At 39.5% G+C, this 26,001-nt stretch overlaps 1 protein-coding gene and 1 long non-coding RNA gene across 7 annotated transcripts in view; one reads left to right on the forward strand and one right to left on the reverse strand.

Moving 5' to 3' along the window:
- Nucleotides 1-23,143, reverse strand: part of TTC33 (tetratricopeptide repeat domain 33) — a 35,015-nt gene extending 11,872 nt beyond the window's left edge. The window contains exons 1-2 of one of the 6 annotated variants that reach the window (XM_047729573.1): nt 23,052-23,143; nt 18,193-18,414 (exon numbers count right to left, since the gene is read on the reverse strand). In XM_047729573.1, the coding sequence (XP_047585529.1) occupies nt 18,193-18,413 (221 nt within the window). In that variant the 5' untranslated portion in view covers nt 18,414; nt 23,052-23,143. The other 5 variants (XM_047729572.1, XM_047729575.1, XM_047729577.1 and 2 more) reach the window with 5 other exon arrangements.
- Nucleotides 22,975-24,362, forward strand: LOC125099937 (uncharacterized). Its single transcript, XR_007127402.1, has 3 exons — nt 22,975-23,571; nt 23,797-24,003; nt 24,302-24,362. It is a non-coding gene; the product is annotated as an uncharacterized LOC125099937 (long non-coding RNA).
- Nucleotides 24,363-26,001: the final 1,639 nt, after the last annotated feature.

Consider the following 26,001-nt stretch of genomic DNA (forward strand, 5'->3'; position numbering starts at 1 on the left):
CCTTAATACCCATCGCCCATTTAGTACCCCCCAACCCCCTCAATTAAACCTCAGTTTGTTCTCTATTGTTAAGAGTCATTTATGGCTTATTTCCCTCTCTCCTTTTTTTCTTTTCTCCCTTCCCACACATTCGCCTGTTTTCTTTCGTAATTCCACATATGAGTGAGTTCATATGGTATTTGTCTTTCTCTGACTTATTTCATTTAGCAGAATATAATCTAGCTCCATCCATGTCATTGCAAATGGCAAGATTTCATTCTTTTTGATGGCTAGGTAATATTCTAGAGTGTGTGTGTGTGTGTATGTGTGTGTGTGTTTTAAACATCTTCTTCAGCCATTCATCAGTCAATGGGCATTTGGGTTCTCTGCTGCTCTAACATTATGGTGCTTACATGAAGTGTTTGTTTTTATACAAAATATTCTTAAATCAGGTATTTCTTGTATTCTATACCTGAGTAAAGGACACTTGTTTTGATATAATTGTTTTGATATAAAAAATTATTTCCCAAATACACAGAGAAGAATCAGAAAATATAGGAAAGCACATGCATACACACCCATACCCCCCACACACAGAAATTAAAGACAACAACCATAGTTAATATAGTTAACACTTTATTGTATATACTTCCAGTTTGTTTTAATATATATCACACATATGAAACTTTTTTAAATGTCTTTAAATTATCAAATGCTTCTCTCTGTAGCATAATGCTCAGAGACTGATTACTACTGTTTCAATACAAAATTCATTCAAATGGATCCTCTACTGTTAGACATTATATTTAAAAGCTGCTAAGAGAGTAAATCTTAAATGCTCTCACCACACAAAAAAAGCAAATGTGAGGTGATGGATGTATTAACTAACTTTTTACTGTGGTAATCATTCTGCAATATATATGTTTATCAAATCATCACATTCTATACCTTAAACTTACATAATGTTATACATCAATTATATCTCCATAAAACTTGAAAAAATTACCCTTTGGTCATTACTGCTATCTTTTTGGAAGGAAGTGGGCCATGAACAATTGCTGAAGAAGGAAAGCTGTATTTTGGAGGTCAAATATACACATATTATACTTGATATAAAACTGCCTGGAAATGAGATCACTTTAGAAGGAAGGATGGTACAACTTAAAATATCATTCTCATTAATTTCCTTTATGAAAAAAGCCAATGAGGGAAGAAATAAGTATATTATATTATATTATATTATATCATATCATATTATATTATATTATATTAACATTATTATGTATTAATATTATCAGTGTTAGTATTATTATATGTAGTAAATATTATATTTACTATAATATACTATAATATATGTCTAGACTCCTCCCCTTCAGATTTTCTATTAATATGACCCACTAGGGCACCTACTATAATATGCTATACTGTAAGTCTATACTCTTCCCCTTCAGATTTTCTATTAATATGACCCACTGGGGCACCTGGGTGGTTCAGTAGGTTAAACACCTGACCTTTAAAATCCAACTGTTATTTGGTAAGAATATATTCAAAAAAAAAAAAAAGAAAGAAAAGAAAAGAAAAAAGGGGAGTGCATTGGGGGAGGTGGTGGTGGATGAGGGGATGAGACAGAGAATCTTAAGCAGAATCTGTGCTGGCCCATGCTAGGCTCAAACTCAACCCTGAGATAATGACCTGAGCTGAACCAAGAGTTGGACACTTAACCAACTACGCCACCCAAGTGCCCCAAAATTTGTACAAATGAAAAGCAAATCTTGCCTTTACTCCTGTCCTCTGGTCTATTAGATCACTTTCCCACAGGCAACCAGTTACCAGTTCCTTGATATTCTGCCAAAGATAATCTTTGGATTTATAAGCATGTGGACCTATGTATCTTTTAAAACATCATAAATGGTAACATTCTAAATATACACACAATTCTCTCCCTTGCCCTTTTACTTACTATATCTTGAGATAATTTTGTATTATTATGTACAGAACTGCCTTTTAAAAAAATGGCTGTATAGTAGATCTCTTACTATCCAGACTCTACCAGGAACCAGAAAGATTTAGATTTTAAACAGATTTAGAGACAATTTTAATTACTTGTCCTGGTTATTTAAATTCTTGATAAAAAGAAAAGCTGCAGATATTAAAACACTATTAAGCTCAAAAGCTTTATTCCAGATATAGCTGATTCTCATTCCCAAAGTTATGTTCTAAAAAGGCGCTGTAAAGACTCAATTAGCAAATACTGAATCATTGCTCGTAGTTTGGAAAACACAGGGTTAAGTTCCTGCAAACCCCTGGTCATATTTTTATCAACTGATTAATATATAGCCTTGTTTTATGTGTTTCTGTTTAAAGACATCTTATTTAATATATATTTATGATTCATTAACATTGAACTCATGGCCAATAGCACTGTAACTCATGCCTGGACAAAGGTTACTGAACACACACATATTTTCTCTGTCAAATCTGTGCTCATTCACATCACACCCTTCTTGTCCTTAGGAACATAGCACTTCTAAACCATACTCAGGGGCCGTTTTAAACAGCAAAACCACCAACAAAAGACACATTATGTGTGGAAAATATAACTTAGACCACAAAAAGGACACTTGTTTACAGTGTAAGAGTTGGAACAAGGAGACACAGTTGCACCTTGTTTGACTCATCTGGGAACAGCCATAGCAGGCACTCAAATTTTTCTCAGCTCTGTGCATGTTCACTAATGCTTGTGAAAGCACCATGAGTATTAATTTGGGGGTTACCAATATACTTTAGTGAGTGGGTAAACTCATAAATGCAGAATCCAGGGGCACCGGGGTGGATCAGACAGTTAAGCGTCTGCCTTCAGCTCAGGTCCCGGGATGGAGCCCCATAAAGGGCTCCCTGCTCAGTGGGGAGTTTGCTTCTCCCTCACCCCGTGCCACCCCTCATCTCTTCCCCTGCTCACACACTCTCTCTCCCCCTGCTTGCTCGCTCTCAATATTAAAAAAAAAAAAAAAAAAAAAAAGGCAGAATCCATGAAAGAAGGTTGACCATTTTTAAGAAGAAATGTTATAGCATTTTTTTCTATGTTAAACAGAATGTAACTAGTCTCAAATGAGTATTACTTTCCACTAATATCATGACAGATTTCTATTTGATTTCTATCACACAATTTTACATCCTTATATGGAAATATCAAGACAAATATAAATGCTACTTCTATCCCACATTGGGTATAGGGATTACTTAAATTAAAAAAGGAAGAAGAAGAAGTTTCCTAAAAGCTATTTTTCTTTTCTTTTTTTTTTTTTTTTTTTTAAGTAGGCCCTATACCCAGTATGGGGCTTGAACTCACGACCCTGAGATTAAGAGTTGCATGCTCTACCAACTGAGCCAGCCAGGCACCTCCCCTAAAAGCTATCTCTATACAGGTACACTTTTTAGCAAATCCCTAGCTAATATTAACATTCGTATTTTATTGCCTCATTAAAAACTATGTCATCAAAAACTTTAAAGTTTTCACCTTATTTTACATTGTATTTCTAATAATATTTACAATAATTGTGCCCAAAAATGTTTCATGATAGAAATAACTTTTCTGGCTCAGTTTATATTTTCTTATTCGAAGTGGCTTTCCTTTGTTCAGAATATAATATTTGAAATTGAAAGTTTAGTTTTCTTCTTTGATATTGTGAGAGCTTTCGCATAGACATTACAATGATATTGAAAGTAGTTTTTGATAGATTTAATTTGAGTGAAAGCTGTGTGACTTCCAATGTAGGTAAATCAAGTTCCAACTTTTACGCAATGATCAATTTTTTTAATTAAACCCCCCAAAAACGGTTAAGATATTTTGAGCTTCTCTGTCTAGAAATTGGAGTAGCACTCTGAAGAAAGCAAGGACAAAATAATGTGTAAGTAATACAACGAAAATCTGTCATAAGAAACCTAATTCCCATACCTTAAGATAAGGTCAGAAAGAAAAAAAAACAAAAAGGCAATAAAAGAGAAAAGACATACTTCCTAATCATGGCATATTTTCTCAAGACATACAAATTTAGGAGAAGGGGAAGTGCATTGGGAAGAATTGCTGAGATGATGCTTAGATCAGAGTCCCTGGGTGATTCTATCAGGCAAGGGACAAGTCAGAAGTACACTTGACAAATAAATTCTAAACTGCTCCGAGTCTTAGTCACTATCGCTTATTGTCATTATGTGGACACAGTCCACATACGTGTCCACATGTCATTATGTGGACACGGTCAAGTCAAAAAAGCCCACGTTCGGTAACAGTTTAAACTTCAACTATTTACTTACACAAAAGAAGAAACCTATCTTAAGAGTGTCTAATTTATTACAGACAAGAACAAACAATGCAGGGCAGATCCACGGCCTCCGGAGACAGCAGGAAGGAGTCTGAAGTCACATCAATGTGGACACACACTGAATAAAGGTCATTTTCCAAAGCAAATTAAAACGATGATGTCAACTCCTACCTAGTGCAGGATGTTTCTTAGTTGTTATCGTATTGAAAGCAATTGCCTTCTTCTCCTACTTGCCATATTAGACAACCTGTTTTCTGAAACAAGTAAAAAGTCACAATTTTAATCTCCCAATTTCTACTTCAGATACAGAGATGATTTAAAATTATTTTACCATCTGTATTACTCACGGAGCATACACACAAATGTCACAAAATAAGATTCACTAGAAATTAATTCTAGTATCATGGAATAACTTGGATCAAATTAAAACATGTAAGTAAATGGGCAGGACTATAGCAAGTCGCCTTGTTTTAATGACAAATATATGACAAAATCACAAATTATGCAAAAAGCAAAATAAGAATCAGGACTCCCTTCCCTAGCTAAACCCCCATCAACCTGCCTTCTTGGTTCCTCAGAGAGGTTCACTCTGCCCCCCTGCCTTAAATCATTCTTGTGAATATTGGCTCGTGATACCCAGTTCTTTTTCTTCATAGAACTTGAAACTTTACATTTATTTCTGTTTGTTTAAGCCAGAAGCTCTATGTACACCAAGGTATATGCAGCTTTAGCACCTAACACAATAGGCCTAACACATATCAATAATTTCTGAAAGAATAAGGTAGACACGGGAGTGGTAGACAGTCTTCGTGGAAAAACAAAGACAATATGGTCCTGACCATGAAATATACGCCACTACCTAAGCCACAGTTTTAAATACCACAGTTAAAAATGTAGTCTTAAGAGTCCTAATGCATTTCAGCGTATTTGGACAATCTAGCAATAAAAATAAGAAATGCTTTTGTCCTAAGAAAGATACATTATCTGAAAAGACTAAAGACTTCCTAGCACATAAGCTAAATATAAAAACCCTAAAGTATTAACAATTTAAATCCAGCAACTTATTAAAAAGTATAAAGTTCACATGACCATGTAGGATACACCTCAAAAAATTAGAAAAACTCATATTTAACAGATAACACAGGGAAAAAAGGTATAAGACTCTCAACAATACTTAACACCCATTTCGACTCTTTATAGCGATTCCCTATAAAGTTCTTAACAAAAAGTATATACATCACAGAAATTTCATTTCATGGTGCGATTATCTACTAAGCTTTAATGATACTATGTCTAAAAGTGGTTACTATGTCACCTAAAAAGAAAGCAAATTATGGATGACTTTCAGCCTATCTCTAAGTATTTCCAAATGTTATTTCAGATACAACATAAAAAACTTTGGAAATGTGCTATGTTCTAGTCTCTGAAAAGTTAAATTATTCCTTCATAATAATCCTTCTACTCATAATATTCTAAGAAATGGAGTAGTAGTAAATTCTGTAGGACTTAAAACTAGTGAATCTATTTCTTCCAGTATTAGCTTATCAGTCCAATCTTTTTTCTACTACCCACACCTCTGCTCCACTCAGCTGCCTATGTGCCCAGTCCCCACCCACGTATCATGTCGTTCTTTGTTCATGGGGTTCATGTTTGGTTTTTTTTTGTTCATGTTCAGTACACAAACATATGCACATCTAAGATTTCCTTCCTCCCCCTCTTCACTATTCAAAGGCTTTCTCTCCTCTAAGACCAAGTTAAAATTCCATTCTTCATGAAGCCCGTATGAGTACCACTAACCTGACCGTGCAGCATCACTTGTGTTCCTGAAGTACTTTATTTTATAAGGTACTTTCAATACCATCACTAATAAACAATTATTCTCACAAAAAGTTCATTCCCTTAGTGCTCATAAAGTCCTCCAAGATTGGCATTACTTGTTCTCATTTCACTGAAGAGGAAACAAAGGTAGAGAACAGCTACAGGACCAGTCCACCAGTCCATTAATTAATGGTATTAATCCTGTGAAAACCAGGAAGCTAGCTCTTACAGTTACAAGACTAATGCTTTTCCAGCTACCTAATGCTTTCTCCCACTTCATTTTTCTCTATTTTTTTCATGTATTTTTGTCTTCTCTTCACTAATGAGTTCAGGGACCAAAAGGTAGATTCACCTGTACTCTCTACAACACCCAGAAAAAGGCCAGGCACACAGAAGGTGCTAATATCCCAGATTCTATCTACCTACCCTACCTTCTCTCAGGGAAGTCTTGGAAAGCAGCAAAGAAAAGCATGAAAGACATGAAACGTGGGGACAAAAACTAGCCTGCTGAAAATACATTTAAGAAAAAAAAAGAAAGAAAGAAAAATGAAAACAAATTTTACCTTAAAAGAAAAGTAGCAGATACCTTAATTCTTACTTTGTTCCATCTTACCATTCCAGGTACAGAAGTTACAAGAAATCCCAAGACTAAGGGAATGGGAATATGGGTAGAAAGAACTAAGAGATTAAAATTCTACGTAGAGCAGAAGGACTTTAAGACATCGGGATGTGCGAGGTTTAGGAGTCCGTGGCTTTAGAAAAAGGGGCTGGTCTGGAGACCAAGGTCAGTCTAGTAAAGCACCCTATAAAGGGTATTTCAGGCTTTGTGGGCCATGGAGTCTCTGTCACAACTGCTCAATTCTGCTGTCGCACAAAAATCAGCCACAGATAATACATACACAAAGATGCATGCTTGTGTCCGATAAAACTTTATAAATGTTTATTTAAAAAATTTATAAATGTGGGCGCCTGGGTGGCTCAGTGGGTTAAAGCCTCTGCCTTCAGCTCAGGTCATGATCCCAGGGTCCTGGGATCGAGGCCCGCATCAGGCTCTCTGCTCAGCGGGGAGACTGCATCCTCCTCTCTCTCTGCCTGCCTCTCTGCCTACTTGTGATCTCTGTCTGTCAAATAAATAAATAAAATCTTTAAAAAAAAATTTTATAAATGTGGTGTGCCAACCCCTGCATTACTTGGTCCAACCACTTAAAAATCTGTCACATCTGTCAAATGTCCTTTTCACTTTCAGTCCTAGTTTCTGCCTAACTCAACCAGGAACTGTTATCACCCCAGGGCAGGCATTTATATCAATTCACAGAGGTGGTTCTGGTTGTCATTGTGACTTAGAGGCACTATTGACAAGGGTCCAGGGATGCTAACATCCGGCAAGAAAAGGAGCAATCCTCATAACAAAGACCTGTCCTGCCCAAAATGCCAACAGCACTATTCCTGAGAAACAGGGCAGCCTCCCCCATGCCAACCCTCCCACCCCTCAAGCTGCTTCCATTATCACAAAGTAGGAAACGAGAAGTTCCAGATAGCACTGACCATCGATTAGTTCTGTTTTCTCTTTTCATTAGGCAGCATGTACACACAGGTACCCATACCGACATATACATGTGCAAACACAGGCATAGAGATTTGAGGGGAAAAAAAGAAAAGGCCACTCCACCCCCCTTAGTGGTGCCGCTTTTATTTTGAAGGCTTTGCTAAGTGAAATGTGTTTTATGCCCATGGGACACGCAAAGGTTTGAAGGAAAAAGTGAGCTGTTTTCCACCAACTGAAAACCAGCAGCAACTGGTGGGCATTTACTTCACTATCATAAGCTTATTGAATTCCCTCTCCTCCCCCATTTTTTGTTTCTCTCTGATATATGTCTCCTGGCCTACAAACAAAGGGTGCCACCCCCCAGTTCCTCTGTTTTTGGATCCCAGGAAACTTGGCACCCAATAAATCAAGGGTCTCTCATAACTTCTCCAGCATATCTCCTAATTCAACTTGAGACTGGAACAGACTGACCAGACTCAGCCCTACTGCAGCTGTTGGACAGGAAGCATGACAAGATAAAAACTTGGTTTAAAGTCATTATGGTTAATAAGTGACCAAAGTCTGATTCAGCCAGTTTAAAGACAACCTGAGCCGTGTGCCGGTGAGCTAGCACAAAGAGAACGGGCACAGGGATCCCGCTGGGCAGGGTGAGGTAAGCCGTACACCGAGGTGAGCAACAGCTGGTGAACAAGGAAGCGAGCACACTCATTTATCAGACAGAGATGTCAAAGTGTTTAACTACTCTGCTCCCAATTAGATTTCGAATTTACTACAGCTTCAAGCTTAATGAGCTCTGTAGTTATAAGCTTGTTCATTTGGTAGAAATTTATTAAGCATCTCCTCAGAGCCAGGTAGTTTTCTGGAAACTGAGAATACGGCATTCGACAAGATATAAAATGACCCTACCGTTTTTCTATATCTTCCATTCTAGAATGTTTGCATGCAGGAAGAAGGTAGAGAAAGATAACAAACCTAAGTTAAAAAGTTAAAAAGTTAAAAAAAAAAAAAAGTGGAGGGATGTGAAAGGGAATGACTAGATGGCTCCTCTGAATGTATGGTCAGAAAAGATCTCTCTAGAAAGGCATTTGAGCTGTGATCTGACTGACAAAAAGTGGTCAGCTAACTGAAGATCTGGAGAAAGTTCATCCCAGACAATGGGAAGAGCCTAAGCCAAGGGAGAGCCAAACACCTCATGTTTTGAGGAAGGGAAAGAAAACCAGCATGGCTGTAGTTGGAGGAGGAAGGCAGATGAGAGCTACAAGAAGCAAACTAAAGCCACGATCACTTAGGAACTAGGAGGCCATGGTTACTTTTATAGGTGGCTTTTATCTCATGCATGATGCGGAATCTGTAGAGATTTGATACGACACACAGACATGATTTACATTTTGAAAAGATCAGTCAGGCCCAGGGAGGAGAAGAGTCTGTAGAGGTATAAGAATGAGCACAAAAGGGGCGCCTGGGTGGCTCAGTGGGTTAAGCCTCTGCCTTCGGCTCAGGTCATGATCTCAGGGTCCTGAGATCGAGCCCCACATCAGGCTCTCTGCTCAGCGGGGAGCCTGCTTCCCCCCACCCCCACACCTGCCTCTCTGTCTACTTGTGATCTCTCTCTCTGTGTCAAATAAATAAAATCTTAAAAAAAAAAAAAAAAAAGAATGAGCACAGGAAAGCCATTAGGAGACCACTGAATGATTCAGGTAAGGGATGAGAGTAGATTAGATTAGGAATCCAGCAGTGAAAACAGAGAGGATAAAAAAGATTTAGAATATGTTTAAAAAATAAAGTCAACTTAAACTGGATATGAGGAGCAAAAAAAAAAAAAAGGAAATCCAGGATGACGTCTTAACTTGGATTCCCTAGGAAACAGAGCTTGAGGCCTGAGCTTATTCTTTGTTGGGGACAGGATCCCAGGGAAGGAAAAGTGAGGGAAAAAAGAGAAGTAAGGCAGGAAAGACGGAGAATAAATACAAGGCATCTGCTGAGCTGGCAACAGCTTCAAAAACAAACAGATGACTGCTAATCTTGTAAAACTTCAGAAGACTGTATAAAACGTGTGTGTCTTGCAAACTGTCCAGTGAGAGGATGAAGGGAAAAGAATTTTCCCTTCCTTACCCTGTCTCCCACCAATTCTACCCCACAAGCTTTGAACCCTTCACACTTCTCAATGTGTGACCCACTCCTTCCAGAGCACCTACAGGTCCAAAATGGCCAGTGTCAAGGTGTGATGGTCTTGGACGGTCAGGGAGCACAGTGAACGCAGGCTGTCTGGTCCGTAAGAACAGCGGCAGCTGCCCGGGCTTCATGGCCATAAGAACAGCATCAGGGGCAGGCAATCCGGGGTGCCGGAGGCCAATTAGCTCTGCAGTGGCACAGAAACCCACAGAGCTGACTCTGGCTTTCAGGCTTATGGACTTGGGTAAATGGTGATCCCTTTTACTGACATGGGGAAGACTAAAAAGTACCCGATGTTTGCAAGAAAAATCAAGAGTTCTGCTTAGTACATGTTCAATCTGAGATACAAATCAGACATCCAAGTGGGTATAAAGTAAGCACTGGAGATTGAAGAGTCTGGAATTCAGGTGGGAAGACAGCACTCTAGACATATTTGGCAGTCATCGGGATAGAGAGGGCACTGAAAGCAGGAGACTATGTAAGTTTAAGAAAGGGGGGGGGAAGGATATAGAAAAGAGAAGAAGTACTTCCTAAATTCTTTGGCCCACCGATGTTTAGAAAATGAACAGAAAAGGATGAAGCAAAGATTAACAAGTGGACAGTGAGACCAAAGAAAAACCAGGAGTGTGGCGCTGTAGATGAAAGAGCAGTGTATCTAGGAAGACAGGGGTCAGCTATGCTGGAGGATGACAGGTACGGTGAATGAGAACAGAGACATGATGACCGAAGGTCATACGACCTTCACAAGAGTGGCTGCGGGGGACCAGTAGGAATAGAAACCTGACTGGAAGAGCCCCAGAGAAGATTCATCAAGAAATGGAGTTTATGGTGAAAGGGGAGCGAAGAAATGGTAGGGCACGTACAGACAAGGGAAGCTTTTTAAATGACTGTTTTCAAGGTATGTTCGTACACCAGGGAGAAGAAACCAAAAGAGAGGGAGGAACAGATGACACCCAAAGGAGGATCACGGTCATTAAACAGATCCATGCTGACGTCAATAAAATGTGTGCCATGCAGCCAGACTGCCCTCATGTTCACTTTGATAGGTGTACTTTTCTAGACAAGAGATAAGATTCATGATAAATTCTAATTATAGTTCTGCTTCACACACACACTAAATCCCACAGAGGAAAATCAGACAATTTAGCTACATAATCAAATATCACCATCTAGTGGCTGAAACCTTGAAAGCCAACATATCAAAGTTTGGACTCACACCGAGACTCCTGAAAGGTATATCCCAATTAGTAACAATTCTAGTAAAAGGTGTCTGCACAAAATAACTTATAAAAAATCTTAATATTACATGAAATGCACCAATCACATAAAAAAATCCTAAAACATAATATCTGAAGTACATTTATTGAATGTTTCCGAGGTGCCAGATGACATGTTAAGCTCTTTCACATGGACTTGCTTTTTAATCCCCCAACAGTCTATGAGAGAAGTCTTACCATTATATACATGAGGAAATTGACACTTAAAAAGTTAATAATCTGCCAAAGGTTTCACAGACATGATAAAGCTAGGATCTGAACAGAGGTAAGATGACTTCAAAATCTACACTCTTAATCACTATACTCACAATACTATCCCTGTGCATTAAAATTACTTAGTGTTTACATAGTTTTTGGTTACAAAGAATCATAAATACTATAAGGGAGAACTCCAGATCTTAAAAACCATTCGATTGCAAACCAAAGTTTCCTAAGGGAAGTTAGTTACTAATGAAGGAAACTTGACAGCAGGAGCCCATAACGCCAAAAAATTGTGTCGCCTTTTGAGGATGACATTAACACCCTTGGATTGTGCTATATTTCATGTGTTCAGACCACACTCTAAGTGCTAAATAAAACTAAATGAGAAAATACTAAGTTCAAAAAAAAAAGAAAGACAGAGGAAAGAAAGAAAAGGAAGGAAGGAAGAAGATAGGGAAGGAAGGAGGGAAAGAAGAAAATCACAAGGAGGCAAAAGCTAGAAAGTAGAAGTAACTCCCTCTTCTTCATCAACCTTTCTCCCTTTCTCCATCTCTAGCAAGTCCTCCAGAGGCATTCCTACTTCTCTACCATTCTAATGATTCATACTCATGCCAAGTTCAAAGCTGTGCCAAATTCTGATGCACTTAATCTTTACCATCATTTAAAAACAACAACAACAAAAACTTTAAAAAGTGACACGATTTTATATAACCTCTGAGATGTGAACTTGAGGAGGTGAGATTCTAACTTGAGAATTAGGAATATGTGCAACTGCAAAATTCGCGCCCCCCCCACCCCAGTTCCAGACTGGGGACTTCTGCCACTGCTCCCAGAGCACAGGAAATAATTTAAAAGGCTAAAACGGTGACCCTGAGACCATAACCCAAGCTAAATCAAGAGTCAAATGCTAAACCGACCAAGATGCCTGGGCGCTCCTGATTTTTTTTTTTTTTTAATCAAATTTACTGGACTATAATCTAGATGCCAAAACATGTACCCATTTTAAGCATATCCTTCAATGAGTTTTTACAAATGTATACACACAGGTAAATACCACAACCATTCATAATAAGAAACATTTTTATTAACCCAAAAAGTTCCCTAGGCCCTTTCGCAGTCAACCCACCCCAATTTCTGGTTCCAGACAAACACCATAGATTAGAGTTCCATTTAGGGGTTGCATAGATGGAATCAGTATGCCCTCTTCCTGACTTTTCTGAACATGAAAATTTTTGGATGCATTAATCATCCCTTTTCATTGCTCCACAGGATACTGCTGGATGGATATACCACAATTTATTTATCTATTCACCTGCTGATAGATATTTTGGTTGTTTCCACTTCATAGACCCTATGAATACTACTACTAGGAACACTGTTAGGTAAGTCTTTGAGTGAATATTTTCCTTTCTCCTGAATAATTATCTAGGAGGGAGTAGACTGCCAGATTGTATGGTAATGCTGTACGTTTAACTTTAGAAGAAATAGCCAGACTGTGGTCTAAAGCAGTTAAACTGTTTTACATTTTCATGGACAATGGCTTGAAAGTTTGAGTTGTCCCACATCCTCCCTTGATATTGTCAGTCCTTTCCATTTTAGCATTCTGGTAGTTACACAGTAGTATGCTATAGTTTTAATTTGAAGTTTTCTAGGGACTATTCATGCTGAACAGCTTTTCATGTACGTGTGGGCCATTCATGTATCTTATTTTGTAAAGCTTCAGGTCAAACTTTGTATCCAATCTTTAACTGGCTAGTGTCTTGCCATTGAGCTGTGCCAGTGCCTTATGTCCTATGTCAGATATGGACATAGGAAAATGTCCTATGTCAGATATATGCATTATAAAGATTCTCTCTGAATTTTCATTTTCTCAATTATGCTTTTTGATAACCAGATGTTTCAACTTTGCTCAACTACCACATAAATGTGAGTAAATTCTGCACCTTATATTCTCTTCATGATCTGTAGATGTCCATTCTTACACTAACATTATTAAGGCACAGCATTCAAGAATGTGCTGATGCAATAAAGTAGCGTTAAGTTCTCTACATATTTTTTGGCCCATAAAATTATTTTGGCCAGTCTAGATTCTTTCCATTTCCTTATGAATTTTAGGATAAGCTTGTCAATTACTACAAAATCAAGCCTGCCGGGATTTTGACTGGAATTTCATTAAGTTTACAGCTTCATTTGAGGGTCTAATAGGTGCCACAAACTGTTCTAATTTGGGGGTACTACCTCCGACTGGATGCTCAGAGAGGGGCTCATGGAGATGATCACATGTGAGTGTAGATCAGAAGGACAAGAAGAGAGAAATTAGAAAACAGAAGATAAAAGCTTTTCCGACAGAGCATCATAGGACAAAGTTGTATAAAAACTTTGTTCAAAAACACAAGGAAGGCCAGTGTTGCTAAAATGTAGTGATAATGAAAATGCTTAAAGATGAAGTTGATGGGGCGCCTGGGTGGCTCAGTGGGTTAAAGCCTTTGCCTTCGGCTCAGGTCATGATCCCAGGGTCCTGGGATCGAGCCCCGCATCGGGCTCTCTGCTCGGCGGGGAGCCTGCTTCCTCCTCTCTCTCTGCCTGCCTGTCTGCCTACTTGTGATCTGTCAAATAAATAAATAAAATATTAAAAAAAAAAAAAGATGAAGTTGATTCAGAAGAAAGGCACTGAGGTTCTGTAGTGTTTTGTTTTGTTTTTTGAAAGATTTTATTTATTTATATGACAGAGAGAGAGAGAGAGATCACACGTAGGCATAGAGGCAGGTAGAGGGGGAGAAGGGAGTAGGCTCCCCACTGAGCAGAGAGCCCGATGTAGGGCTCGATCCCAGGACCCTGAGATCATGACCTGAGCCAAAGGCAGAGGCTTAACACTCTGAGCCACCCAGGTGGCCCAAAGAGAAGCAGGCTCCCCACTGAGCAAGGAGCCCAATTCAGGACTCGATCCCAGGACTCTGGGATCATAACCTGAGCTGAAGGCAGCAGCTTAACCAACTAAGCCACCCAGGTGACCCTGTTTTTTTGTTTTTTTGTTTTTTAATTTAGCTTCACTATTCCTCCTCGAATTATTTTTTACTCCTCATATTACTTAAATCAAGTTTAATGTTATCTTAGGTCTTTTTAAACTATTATTTCTATTTAGTTTTGGCACAGAGTAGCCAAACTGTTCAATCCCATTAGATCCCTTTTATTCTGTTTAGTTATCTTCTAAAGCTGTGTATATATTACTCCAAAACAAATGCTGACCACCAAAAATACACAATCATTTCGCAGTGTTCTCCATTCAAAATAAAGCACCGAACCCAGCTGATTTCAGTGAAACGACTCAATGTTTTGACATGCAGGCAGAAAACAAGAGTTATTTTGTTTATCTACAGAGTTGCTATCTCCCTTGTACCACAGGAAACTCAGAGGGACTCCCATGGTAATAACTGAATAGCTTTTCCCTCCTGCACACTAGTGTGGTCTAGAGAAAAAGGCATAAACAAAGTTAGTGAACTTTTAACAGGCACTTACAGGAATTTCTAAAGATGTTTTATCGATGTTCTGAAAATGATTTCATAAATGCGGAAAATTTATAGTGGGTTTTCTTCTAAGAATGGTCAATCTTGAAAAGTTCTACTTTTTTTTTTTGAAGATTTTATTTATTTATTTGACAGAGAGAGAGATCACAAGTAGGCAGACAGGCAGGCGGGGGGTGGGGGGGAAGGCCCCCCGCTGAGCAGAGAGCCCGATGCAGGGCTCGATTCCAGGACCCTGAGATCATGACCTGAGCTGAAGGCAGTGGCTTAACCCACTGAGCCACCCAGGTGCCCCCAAAACTTTTTTTTTTTTAAAGATTTTATTTCTTTGAGAGAGTGCAAGTTTGAGAGAGAGATCATGAGCAGGGGGAAGTGAAGAGGGAAAAGCAGACTCCCCACTGAGCAGGGAGCTGGAAATGGGACTTGACCCCAGGACCCTGGGATCATGACCCAAGCCAAAGGCAGACGCTTAACTGACTGAGCCACCCAGGCACCCCAAAAGAAACCTTTTTATGCCTAAAATATCAGAAATAGGATTCAGAATATAACATGTTAATTATCCTTGATTGTTATTTATTTTCCATCATTCATTTCCAATTTGAGGTGCTAATATACTATAGTCTAGACACCATTTGATGTTTTATATTAAAATATATTAATAAAAGATTACTCCAAAATCAAAAATAAAATAGAGCTAGAAACTAAAATGTTGTTTCTTCAAATCTGACTCATTCACAACAAAAATGACCAACAAGGAATCTTATACCCACCCTGAGCAATTTTAATTAAAGAAGAAGAAAAAAGAACAAAGAGAAGAAAACTGCTTTTTGTTCAGTACTGCTTTTTTTTTTTTTTTTTGACAGAGAGAGATAGATTACAAGCAGGCAGAGACAGGCAGAGAGGGAGGGGGAAGCAGGCCCCCCGCAGAGCAGAGAGCCCAATGCGGGGCTTGATCCCAGGACCCTGAGATCAAGACCTAAGCCGAAGGCAGAGGCTTAATCCACTGAGCCACCCAGGTGCCCTTCAGTACTACTTTTAATTTCTCAAAATCTTCATTACCACATGGAAGTTACCAGTCAAAGGCACACAGGCCTGATTTTAGATCTCTGGATGACCTGAAGGGTATTGTCCTAAACTCAGACCTATTCAGATACTACTCCTGCTGACCATACATATATCTTCTCAAAATAATATCCTTAGTGTGCAAATTAAAAAAAAAAAAAAAAACCACTCCTCATGTTGGCTAGTATAATTCTCTTAATATATTTCATTCCCCAAGGATAAATGTTTCAAGATTTTATTTAAGATTTTATTTATTTGAGAGATACAGAGAGACAGAGCATGAGTGGAGAGTGAGAGAAGCAAACTCCCTGCTGAGCAGGGAGACTGATGCAGGGATTAATCCCAAGACTCTGAGATCATGACCTGAGCTGAGGGCAGAGGCTTAATCGACTGAGCCATCCAGGCACTCCAATATTTCAAGATTTTTATTAAAATATGACTTTCACCAGATATTAAACACAGTAAACTGACATAGGCATGACATCTTTCAAATGGCTGCATTGATGACAACCTGATGTTACTTCTCTCCCAATATGATACAATAGAAAGTAGAAACCTATTAAGTACTCCTGCCAAAAAGTCAATCAGAATCGAAATCAAATCTCCATACCTCAGTTGACAAGAAACACATGAAATAGAGGAACAAGTTAAATGACATCCATAAGGAACAATTAAATAGAAAATTGGTCTAGACTCTTCAAAAAAGTCACTATCATGGGGGATAAAGTAGGGGACCTACGTAGACACTAAAGAGCTATAACCATGAAATGAATGTGTGAACTCTGGATCCTGAATTAAAAATAAAACAAAACAAACAAACAAACTGTAAAAGACATTTCAATGAAAATCAGAAAAATCTAAATGTGGACTGCGTATTGGTTTACTGAATTGTTAATGTTCACAGCTTTGATAGTTACAGTGTGTAGTAAGTGAATATTCTTATTCTTTTTTTTTTTAAGATTTTATTTATTTATTTGACAGAGAGAGATCACAAGCAGACGGAGAGGCAGGCAGAGAGAGAGAGAGAGAGAGAGAGGGAAGCAGGCTCCCTGCTGAGCAGAGAGCCCGATGCGGGACTCGATTCCAGGACCCTGAGATCATGACCTGAGCCGAAGGCAGCAGCTTAACCCACTGAGCCACCCAGGCGCCCCCCCCCCCTTTTTTTTTTAAGTAAACTCCATACCCAACATGAGGCTCAAACTCACGACCTACAGCTTAGGAGCTGCACACTTTACTGAGCTAGCCAGGTGCCCCCAAATATCCTTATTCTTATAAAAAGCATGCTAAATTAGGAGAGAGGTGTCATGTCTACAACTTACTTTCAGACATCACAAAAAAAAACTGTAAATTTATAACTACATGTCAGTGTATGTATAGAAATAGATAAATAGAGCAGTTAATAGGAATTTTTTGTCTAGCTAGAGTGAATATAGGGGTTGAACTATTACTTTAACTCTAATGTAGATTTGAAATTTTTAAAAATACACATGTCCTTTTCCACCTCTAGGTTATAAAAATACCCTTTCATATTTTCTTTCAATAACTGTGTAGTTTTACATTTCACACAAAGTTTTTTTTGGCTCTCTAGGGTCCATATTTGTATGTGGTATTAGATACAGACCATTTTATTTTCCCATATAGAGAATTCCAGCTTTCTCTATAGAATCTCCTAGCCAATGGGTTCAGTCCCCACTGATCTGTGAAAGAATGATTTTTGGTCCCACAGAAAGACCTAACCAGAGACAGGGGAAAAGGAACAAAATGTAGGAAAAAAAGGAAAACAGAAAAAGGTAAAGGGTAAACAGCAAAAGCATAAGTGCTTAGATGAATAAGGGCTGAAGATAAGTGAAATTATTATCAAATTCCTATGCACAACCATATTTATTGAAGTACATAAAAGCCAATGAAAAAGGATAACTGAACATCTTTAAAAAAAAAAAAAAGTACATGCCCTCAAAGCCCTTCAGGAAACACCCAATTTGTCTGGTATATAATAAAACAAGGAGAAAGTTTTCAGAAATTAAACTATCCTACCAACCAAGAATGTGGATTACATTTTACTCAGCATTTACTCTTCTTCAGACAAAACAAAAACGATGGCAAAGCAGACATTCCAAGCATCTTAGAGACTCTTCTACAAACTTTCAGACTCCATGGGAATGTTTAAAGGTATCTTTAAAATTTATTTAATTGATTAATTTAGCATCTAGATCAGAATTTTAAGACTTGAATTTATAGAATTCATAGCTCTTCATCTCATCACTGACAGAAATGTAAACCGTTCTCTAAAAACATACCTTTTATTTTCAGCCAAACTGGCTCCTTCATCCTTCAGCTGCTTACTCTTCTCAGCACAGCCCTCAGAAAGCATTTCTTTCCTTCGTTTAATGGCATGAAGCCAGTTCCCTTCTTCATTCTCAACTATATCCTTCTCATCGGCAGCTTCAGCTTCAAACTGCTGGGAAGTCACCTTTGAGACCTTCTCACCAATTTTCCTCTTCCATCCAAAGGAAGCCATTCTGGGAAATTACAAAGAAACAGCTTTAAAATTCAAACTTGGCCTTTTATAGAAGTTCTCCAAATAATAGGTGAAAAAGGGATAACAGAATCAGACTGGCACCACTTTTTTTTTTTTTTTAAAGATTATATTTATTTGACAGAGAGAGATCACAAGCAGGCAGAGAGGCAAGCAGAGAGAGAGAGAGGAAGAAGCAGGCTCCCTGCAGAGGGGAAAGCCCGATGCGGGACTCGATCCCAGGACCCCGAGATCATGACCTGAGCCGAAGGCAGAGGCTTAACCACTGAGCCACCCAGGCTGGCACCACTTTTTAAACTCCTAATTAAATGGTGGATCAAGGCAATAGTCAACAAAGGTTGCTAACATCATAAAGAAAGCCAACTGGACAGTATCTCCTGGTGGAAGGGCCATACCACCAATGAAGTTCCTATGAAGGTCACAAATGTTGGACCTATGAAGTCAAAACCTAATTCTGAATCAGATTGAGCATACCAAATTCTACCAGTTTATAAGAAACCTGTGATGTGGATGAGCATGCGGATAACATGTTGGAGATGAAGACAGCAAATTAAAAAAAATGGAAGAAAAATAAAACTGGTTTCTTCAAGAAACAAACTTCCAGGAAAAAAGAGAAAGATGGGAAATTAAAAAAGAGACTTCAGAGACATACTAACCAAATAAAACCTATGCATCTTGTTTAGCTCTGGATTCAAAGACGCCAATGGGGAGGAAATATTTATGAAATAATAGGAGAAACCAGAACACTGATTTGATATTTGATGATATCAAGGAATTATCGCTATTGTTTAAGGTATGATAATACTATTATAATTAATGTTTACAAAAAGAATACTTATCTTTTAGGAATATATACTAAAATATTTCATGAGATTAAATGATATCTAGAAATTATTTTCAAACTGATCACCAGGGGTGTGGTTGCAACAGAGGAGAAATACAGATGAAAGGATTGCTCTGGGTTGATAATTGGTAACGTTAGGTCATACATAGACAGGATTTCTTGTACTTTTCTTTCTCATATACGTTTGAAATTTTCCACAATAAAAAAGTTTTTAAAAGAGTCAAACTTGGTAAATAACTTAATTCACAGAACTACTGGGTAAATCTAAAAGATAATACACGTTGAGCTGTTTTGTAAATCAGCAATGATATACAAATGTAAAGGATAAGAAAGAAAGGACAATTGGTGAGACAAAATTAAAGAAAACCATAGAAGCACTCAACAAATTATGTATTTAGAGAAGGGATTTACTGATGAATTCAAGAACTCTTACTATGTGCATGGATGAGCTTAAAGACACCGAGAAATTCCTGGAATTGTATATACGTTTTTTTCTATGTGTGCGTTCTGGAGAAGAGTGTCTAAGCTTTCATTCCATTCTTAAGGGAGTCTAAACCCTGAGGTGATTATAATCAACTAGGGGCATAAGGAAAAGCCATGAAGCAGAGGTGTTTATAAACACTATCAAAGAATGGGCATTGTGGGAGTAAGGGAGAGAGAGAAATGAAATAATGAATAAGTTCTAGCAGATGTCAAGGTCTTCATCACCGATGCACATGGCTGAACTAAAATACAAGTAATCAATAGAAGAAAGAGGACAAAAAAGTAAAAGGGACTATGAAGTTATTCACATGAAAAGGCCCAAGATAACGGCAGAACTTGGAGGGGTAAAAAAATTACAGGTCATGTGCCTAAATTCTAATGTATACAAAGAAGTTTCAATAAATTGTAGCAATCAAGAAATGCATAGGCAGATACACATGAACCACATGCTTTCCACTGGAGCCCGGATTTTTCAAAAAGCCCAGAGGAGTAATGTATTCTAAGCTACAGTGGGGTATTAGGACAATGCCAAACTCTCTTCCCAGACCCGTTATAATATAGGAGATATATTATATGATATATATAATATATGAGTTTCCTATGTTTGAAGAGGACTTTAAGTAACTTAGGGGAAGAACCAAGAAATGACTCAAAATGAAGTGTGGTTACATTGGAACAGAAGGCCAGAGGCACAGAGTTAAGACAGTGTAAAAGAATAAATCAATAGGAAGGTCTCATAAGATACCAGGTTAATATATCTAGATAAGAACTCTAGTGTTGGGGCGCCTGGGTGGCTCAGTGGGTTAAGCCGCTGCCTTCGGCTCAGGTCATGATCTCAGGGTCCGGGGATCGAGCCCCGCATCGGGCTCTCTGCTCAGCAGGGAGCCTGCTTCCTCCTCTCTCTCTGCCTGCCTCTCTGCCTGCTTGTGATCTCTCTGTCAAATAAATAAATAAAATCTTAAAAAAAAAAAAAAAAGAACTCTAGTGTTTATAAATGTCCCTATGACAAGAACAAGGACAATTACATTTTCTGGCTTCAAGTTTCCAAATGGAACTTTGTTTCGAAATCAGCAATGTGAGGAACCAGGTAATGTGGGAACCCCGTTAACAGAGGAAAACTTGGTATATTTATGTAGGGAAATTACATTAAAAATCATCAGTCGGGTCTATATATTATTGGGAGCATGGGTTAAGATGGAGAGGAAAGGAAAAAGGAACAGAGACCTTCAACCCAAACCATTGTTCTAAATGTCAAAGACAGGGACAGGCTAAGACCCCAAATGGAGGTTCTCAACCATGTATGGAAAAAGTCACACACAACACTGCCTTGGGTGTTTCTGCCATCTTCCTCCACAAATCCTTTAAGCTCTTCTAGAGGTCAGAGGCTGTGGAGGTCAGGCGAGAATGAGGTTACATGTGTATAAAAGGCCTGATGACCACTAGTAGTTGACAAGTTTAGTCTTGAAGAGAGAGAAAAGAATACATTCCTCTCAGACAAGAGTTAATACTGAGTGAAAAGCACAGGCAAGTTCAGGGATAGGGGGAAAAAATAATGAAGGATTTCCTATCCCTAAGCTTCACATTTCCCAGAGAAATAGGCAGCTCCAAGTAAAGGGAAAAGAAACAGTTTTGAGTACTTGAGAAAAATAGAAAAGTTCCAAAGTAGTCACTATAGAGAATGGGAAAACAGGAAAAGCAACAGTAAGGGATGAATAAAGATAGCAAACAGTATCAGGGGCCCACTCGAGGTTGAAAAGCATGAATCTGGGGACGCCTGGGTGGCTCAGTTGGTTAAGCAGCTGCCTTCGGCTCAGGTCATGATCCCAGCGTCCTGGGATCAAGTCCCACATCGGGCTCCTTGCTCGGCAGGGAGCCTGCTTCTCCCTCTGCCTCTGCCTGCCATTCTGTCTGCCTGTGCTCGCTCTCTCCCTCTCTCTCTCTGACAAATAAATAAATAAAATCTTTAAAAAAAAAAAAAAAAAGCATGAATCTGTTACCAAGACCATTAGCAGAGCTTTGTATTTTCTTCAAAACTGTCTGGAGACAACAAGAGTAGAGTCAATATACTCCAGAATAAGTGTTATTAGAGAGTAAACAAAGGATACTATGACTTCAATGGAGACACTTGAGGCGTCCTGGAGGGGAGGATGATAAGTTTTGAAAAATAATAGTTGGCCAGCCTTAAAAGGAGGGTGAGTCCTAGGATATATGCAAAAACAGTCTCTCACCTGAAAAACTGAACACTCAGAGTTGATTCAGGTACCTTAATTAGTACTAGTTTGTTGTTCCTCTAAGGTTATCTGAATGTCAAATTAAAACTTCTTATAAATAAGGCTTTCCTGAGTCTATAGTTAGATGCACAAGGCGCCAACATCCCAGCCCTTACGTTTTTTCACCTGGATAAAAAGTCATATGGGTAAATCATAATCACATAGGTTTCACGTTAAACTCATGAAACAACACAAATTCATTTTATACAGACTTATAGTTAATGAACACCATGAAAACTCTAAACAACAAAGCTGGGTTCTAAATTCTTCTGTTGGTCCAACGATCCTTACAGCAGGCATTCAATTACTGTGGACGGCTGGACAGTTCTCCCAGCCACAAGCCCAGAATGCATGTCTCCACTGCACTGGAGGATGCAGCACCTAAGACGAGAAACCGCCAGATGAACACCCTTAGGAAACCGAAACAGCATTCTTCGGGTACCGGGATGTACTCAGAGGTAAGAAATTCAAGAAGCAATTTACCCGAAAATGGCACCGTAACAGAGAAACCTGTATTAGCAAGTTCCCCGTGCGAAGTTCATAAAGGCTGCCCTGGACGTCACCCGCGAGTTCACCAGGCCGTGCTCAGCTGCAGACACCCCCATCGCGGGGTGGGAATCAAGCTCGGGTCCGCTCCTCCCACCGCTAAGCGAAGGTCAAAGCCGCCCCGGCCGCCGTGGAGACGCGGAAGCTGCTCCTGACGCAGGCGTAAGGGAGGGCCTGACCCCCTGGAACTGCTCGTCTCCAGAGATCAACCTTAGCGTCCCCGCTCTGCCCACACCCCTGTTGGGTGTCAACTCCGACGTCTGAAGCTCCTTTTCCCCCTAACCACCAGACGCACCAGCCTCGTTTAGAATTCTTCCTCCAGCTTCTACCACGGTCAGCGTAAACCCCACTTACCTGATGACCACTCCCCTGGGCCCGTGTTTACATTGTGTTTGCCTTTACCCACCGGAACCGGAAGCTACCCTGCCGGCCCTCGTACCGGCCTGCCTTTGGCGCCAGGTCTCCCAAGAAACTGACCTGGCCGACCCGGGGCCTCGGAACCACGCCGAGAGACGGGCAGGGAAGAGGCGACTCTCAAAGCCCTTGTGGGTTGCCAATCCCTTTCTCGGGACCACAAATCCCAGAGGTCACTGCGACCGTCCCCACCCCACTACCCTCTGGGATTTGTAGTTTGAGCCACCCGCGCCCCGAGCGCCCTCTAGTAGCAGCCGGGAGCGTCTGGCGCACGGGCGACCGCGGTGCGTGAGCGCGGGAAACTAGGGCTGCGCGGGTTGAGGGGCTCGCAGAGAGAGGCAGCCCCAGCCAGACTGCGCGCCCCGTTCAGTACGCCGGTGAAACAGTCGAGGCTGGGGGAAAAGATTTGGGAGTATTTCATCCCATTACGATAGGACCCTGCCCTAAAGGACTTTACAGCCTCCCTAAGAGACCGGCCAGACACAAAGGACAGAAGCAAAACTCCATGGGAAAGGAGTCCAGGGGAGCAGGTCGGGGAGAGAGGCCCGTGGTTCAACTGTAGGCTTCACGTTGGAAAAAACAGGTTAGTTGGGCCCATAAGAAGTATAACCTGAAAGTAGCTGTGGTTTGTGTCTTGAAAATAATTAAGTGGGAAAATGTAACGCAGAGAACTGTTTAGGAAATTGAAAAATTAGGATTGTTGATTTATCGATGTAGCTATCTTGTGCAAAGGAAGATCATTTCTGTAGACCAGGCTTTCTGAACCTCAGCGTTATATTTCAAACTGCATCGTCTTTGTTGGGGAAAGGGAGGCTCTCCTGTGCGGGGTAGGATGTTCAGCGGCATCCCTGGAATCTACCCACTCGATTCCATTCGCATCCACTCCCACCACCTCTACCACCTGTTGTGACGACCAGAATTGTCTCCAGTCACTGCCAGAGGTCCCTGAAAGGAAAATCGTTCCCCCACCCCTGCCCCGTTGAGAACCGCTGTTGTGGAACAATGATGCTCTGAAGTAAGCCTCAGATCCCTGAGGGTTGCCAAGACCTTTTCAAATTATCTTCCTGTTCACAGTAAGACATCATTTGCCTTTTCACAATGTTGACATTGCACTGATAACTGAAAAGCAGTGGTGTGTAAAACTGATGGCAGCTCAGCCATCAAGGCAATGATACCAAACTCTGCTAGCTGTCCTTGTATTCTTCTCCACCACACTCATAGTACCCCCCCCCCCAAAAAAAGGCCACTCAAGAATATCCTTCACTGGGGCGCCTGGGTGGTTCAGTGGGTTAAAGCCTCTGCCTTCTCCTCAGGTCATGATATCAGAGTCCTGGGATCGAGCCCCCCCCCCCAATCAGGCTCTGCTCAGCGGGGAGCCTGCTTCCCCCTCTCTCTCTGCTTGCTGCTCTGCCTACTTGTGATCTCTGTGTGTGTGTGTCAAATAAACAAATAAAATCTTTTTTAAAAAATGTCTGTATCCTTCATGAAGCAGTAAAACTCATTTTATTAAAATGACCCTTGAAGCTCATAAAGTACTTCTGCCGTGTACTGAAGTACGATGTCTCAAGTAAAAGCACTTGTGAGATTGCATTATACACTGAAATAGATACGTTTCTGTGGAATACAACTCTTATTTAGAAAAACAACCAGCCGTCCAGCTGGTTATTCAGGCTTGGGTATGTGATAGACCTTACCCTGAAAGTAAACAAATGGAGCCTGCTAACTTCAAGAGAAACAGTTCATGGTGTTGCCCAGAATATACTGTCATATCATACAAGTGTATCATATAGAAGTATATAACTTCTGATATTAATTATGAAAGACACAAAGGTAGTAGCATGTTTCTTAATATGGGGAGAAGCTGACATGGCCATGTTCACTGCAAACCTAAAACACTTAAAATCCATCAAGCCAAATATTTATGATTTGTGTACTTTTCTAAGTTACATACCTCTATAGCCTTTAAAGAACACGTATCTCCCTGACAAGACACTCACTGCAGGTTTATGCCTTATGGTCACATTCTTAGTGCTTGGCTCATAGTAGCTATTTGAGGGCATATAGGTTGCAGTGCAAATTATTAAGTGGTACTTGAAGGTGTACCCCTTTCTAGGGATCTTTTCCTAAAACTCTCAAATAGTTTTACGCTGGTAAAGGCAACCTCCCACACCGTTTTCACACTACCTACCACTTACTTAAGCCTATGAACTTGAAGTTCCTATTAGTATATTTAATACATTTCTCATACTGTTAATTGACAATATAATCATCTTCCAAGTTGCTGGAAATCCTCTAAGTTTGTCATAGTTACCATTTATTGGCACTCACAATAAATAGAACAGCCTATTTGTCTACAATAGGACAGTTCAATAAATATTGATATTTCAAACAAGAAAATTTATTGTACAATTGTATACAGTCAGGGAAAATAAATATCTAGAGCAACTTATAAATTCCCTAAAGAACAATCTTACGTGCTATTCATAGCATTCTTTAGTACTGTTTTGTTACAACTGTCAAACTATTTTAAAGATTTAGAATGCCAACAATCTAGCTCAATCAAGCCCTGCCTAATAATGCCATATGGGATGTAAGATTTCATTATAGTTGAATTCTAACAGTAGTGGAATTCTAACCAGATCCAATGTTGACAACAAAGAAAATGGGTAACTACATTGGCTTTTATTGTATTCATCTTAGTATTTTTTTGTTCAGGTGGTTTTTAGATGAAATAAAAAATCAGTAATTTAGTTGAGACAAAGATCATATTTGAATGCTAAGATGTGTTTAAGCACTGTATTTTATATTTAGACACATTGTCAAAAAGATGCACAGGTGGTCCGCTATGAATAGGTTGCTTTTTTTCTTAGCTTTCCCAGAAGTTAAAAAATTTAAGCACAATGTAACATGAAAAAATGATGTTTTTATCATCCATTTTTTTTAATTTTTTTTTTAAGATTTTATTTATTTATTTGACAGAGAGAAATCACAAGTAGGCAGAGAGGCAGGCAGA

This window comes from Lutra lutra, chromosome 5 (assembly GCF_902655055.1).
Source record: "Lutra lutra chromosome 5, mLutLut1.2, whole genome shotgun sequence".
NCBI classification, from domain to species: Eukaryota; Metazoa; Chordata; class Mammalia; order Carnivora; family Mustelidae; genus Lutra; species Lutra lutra.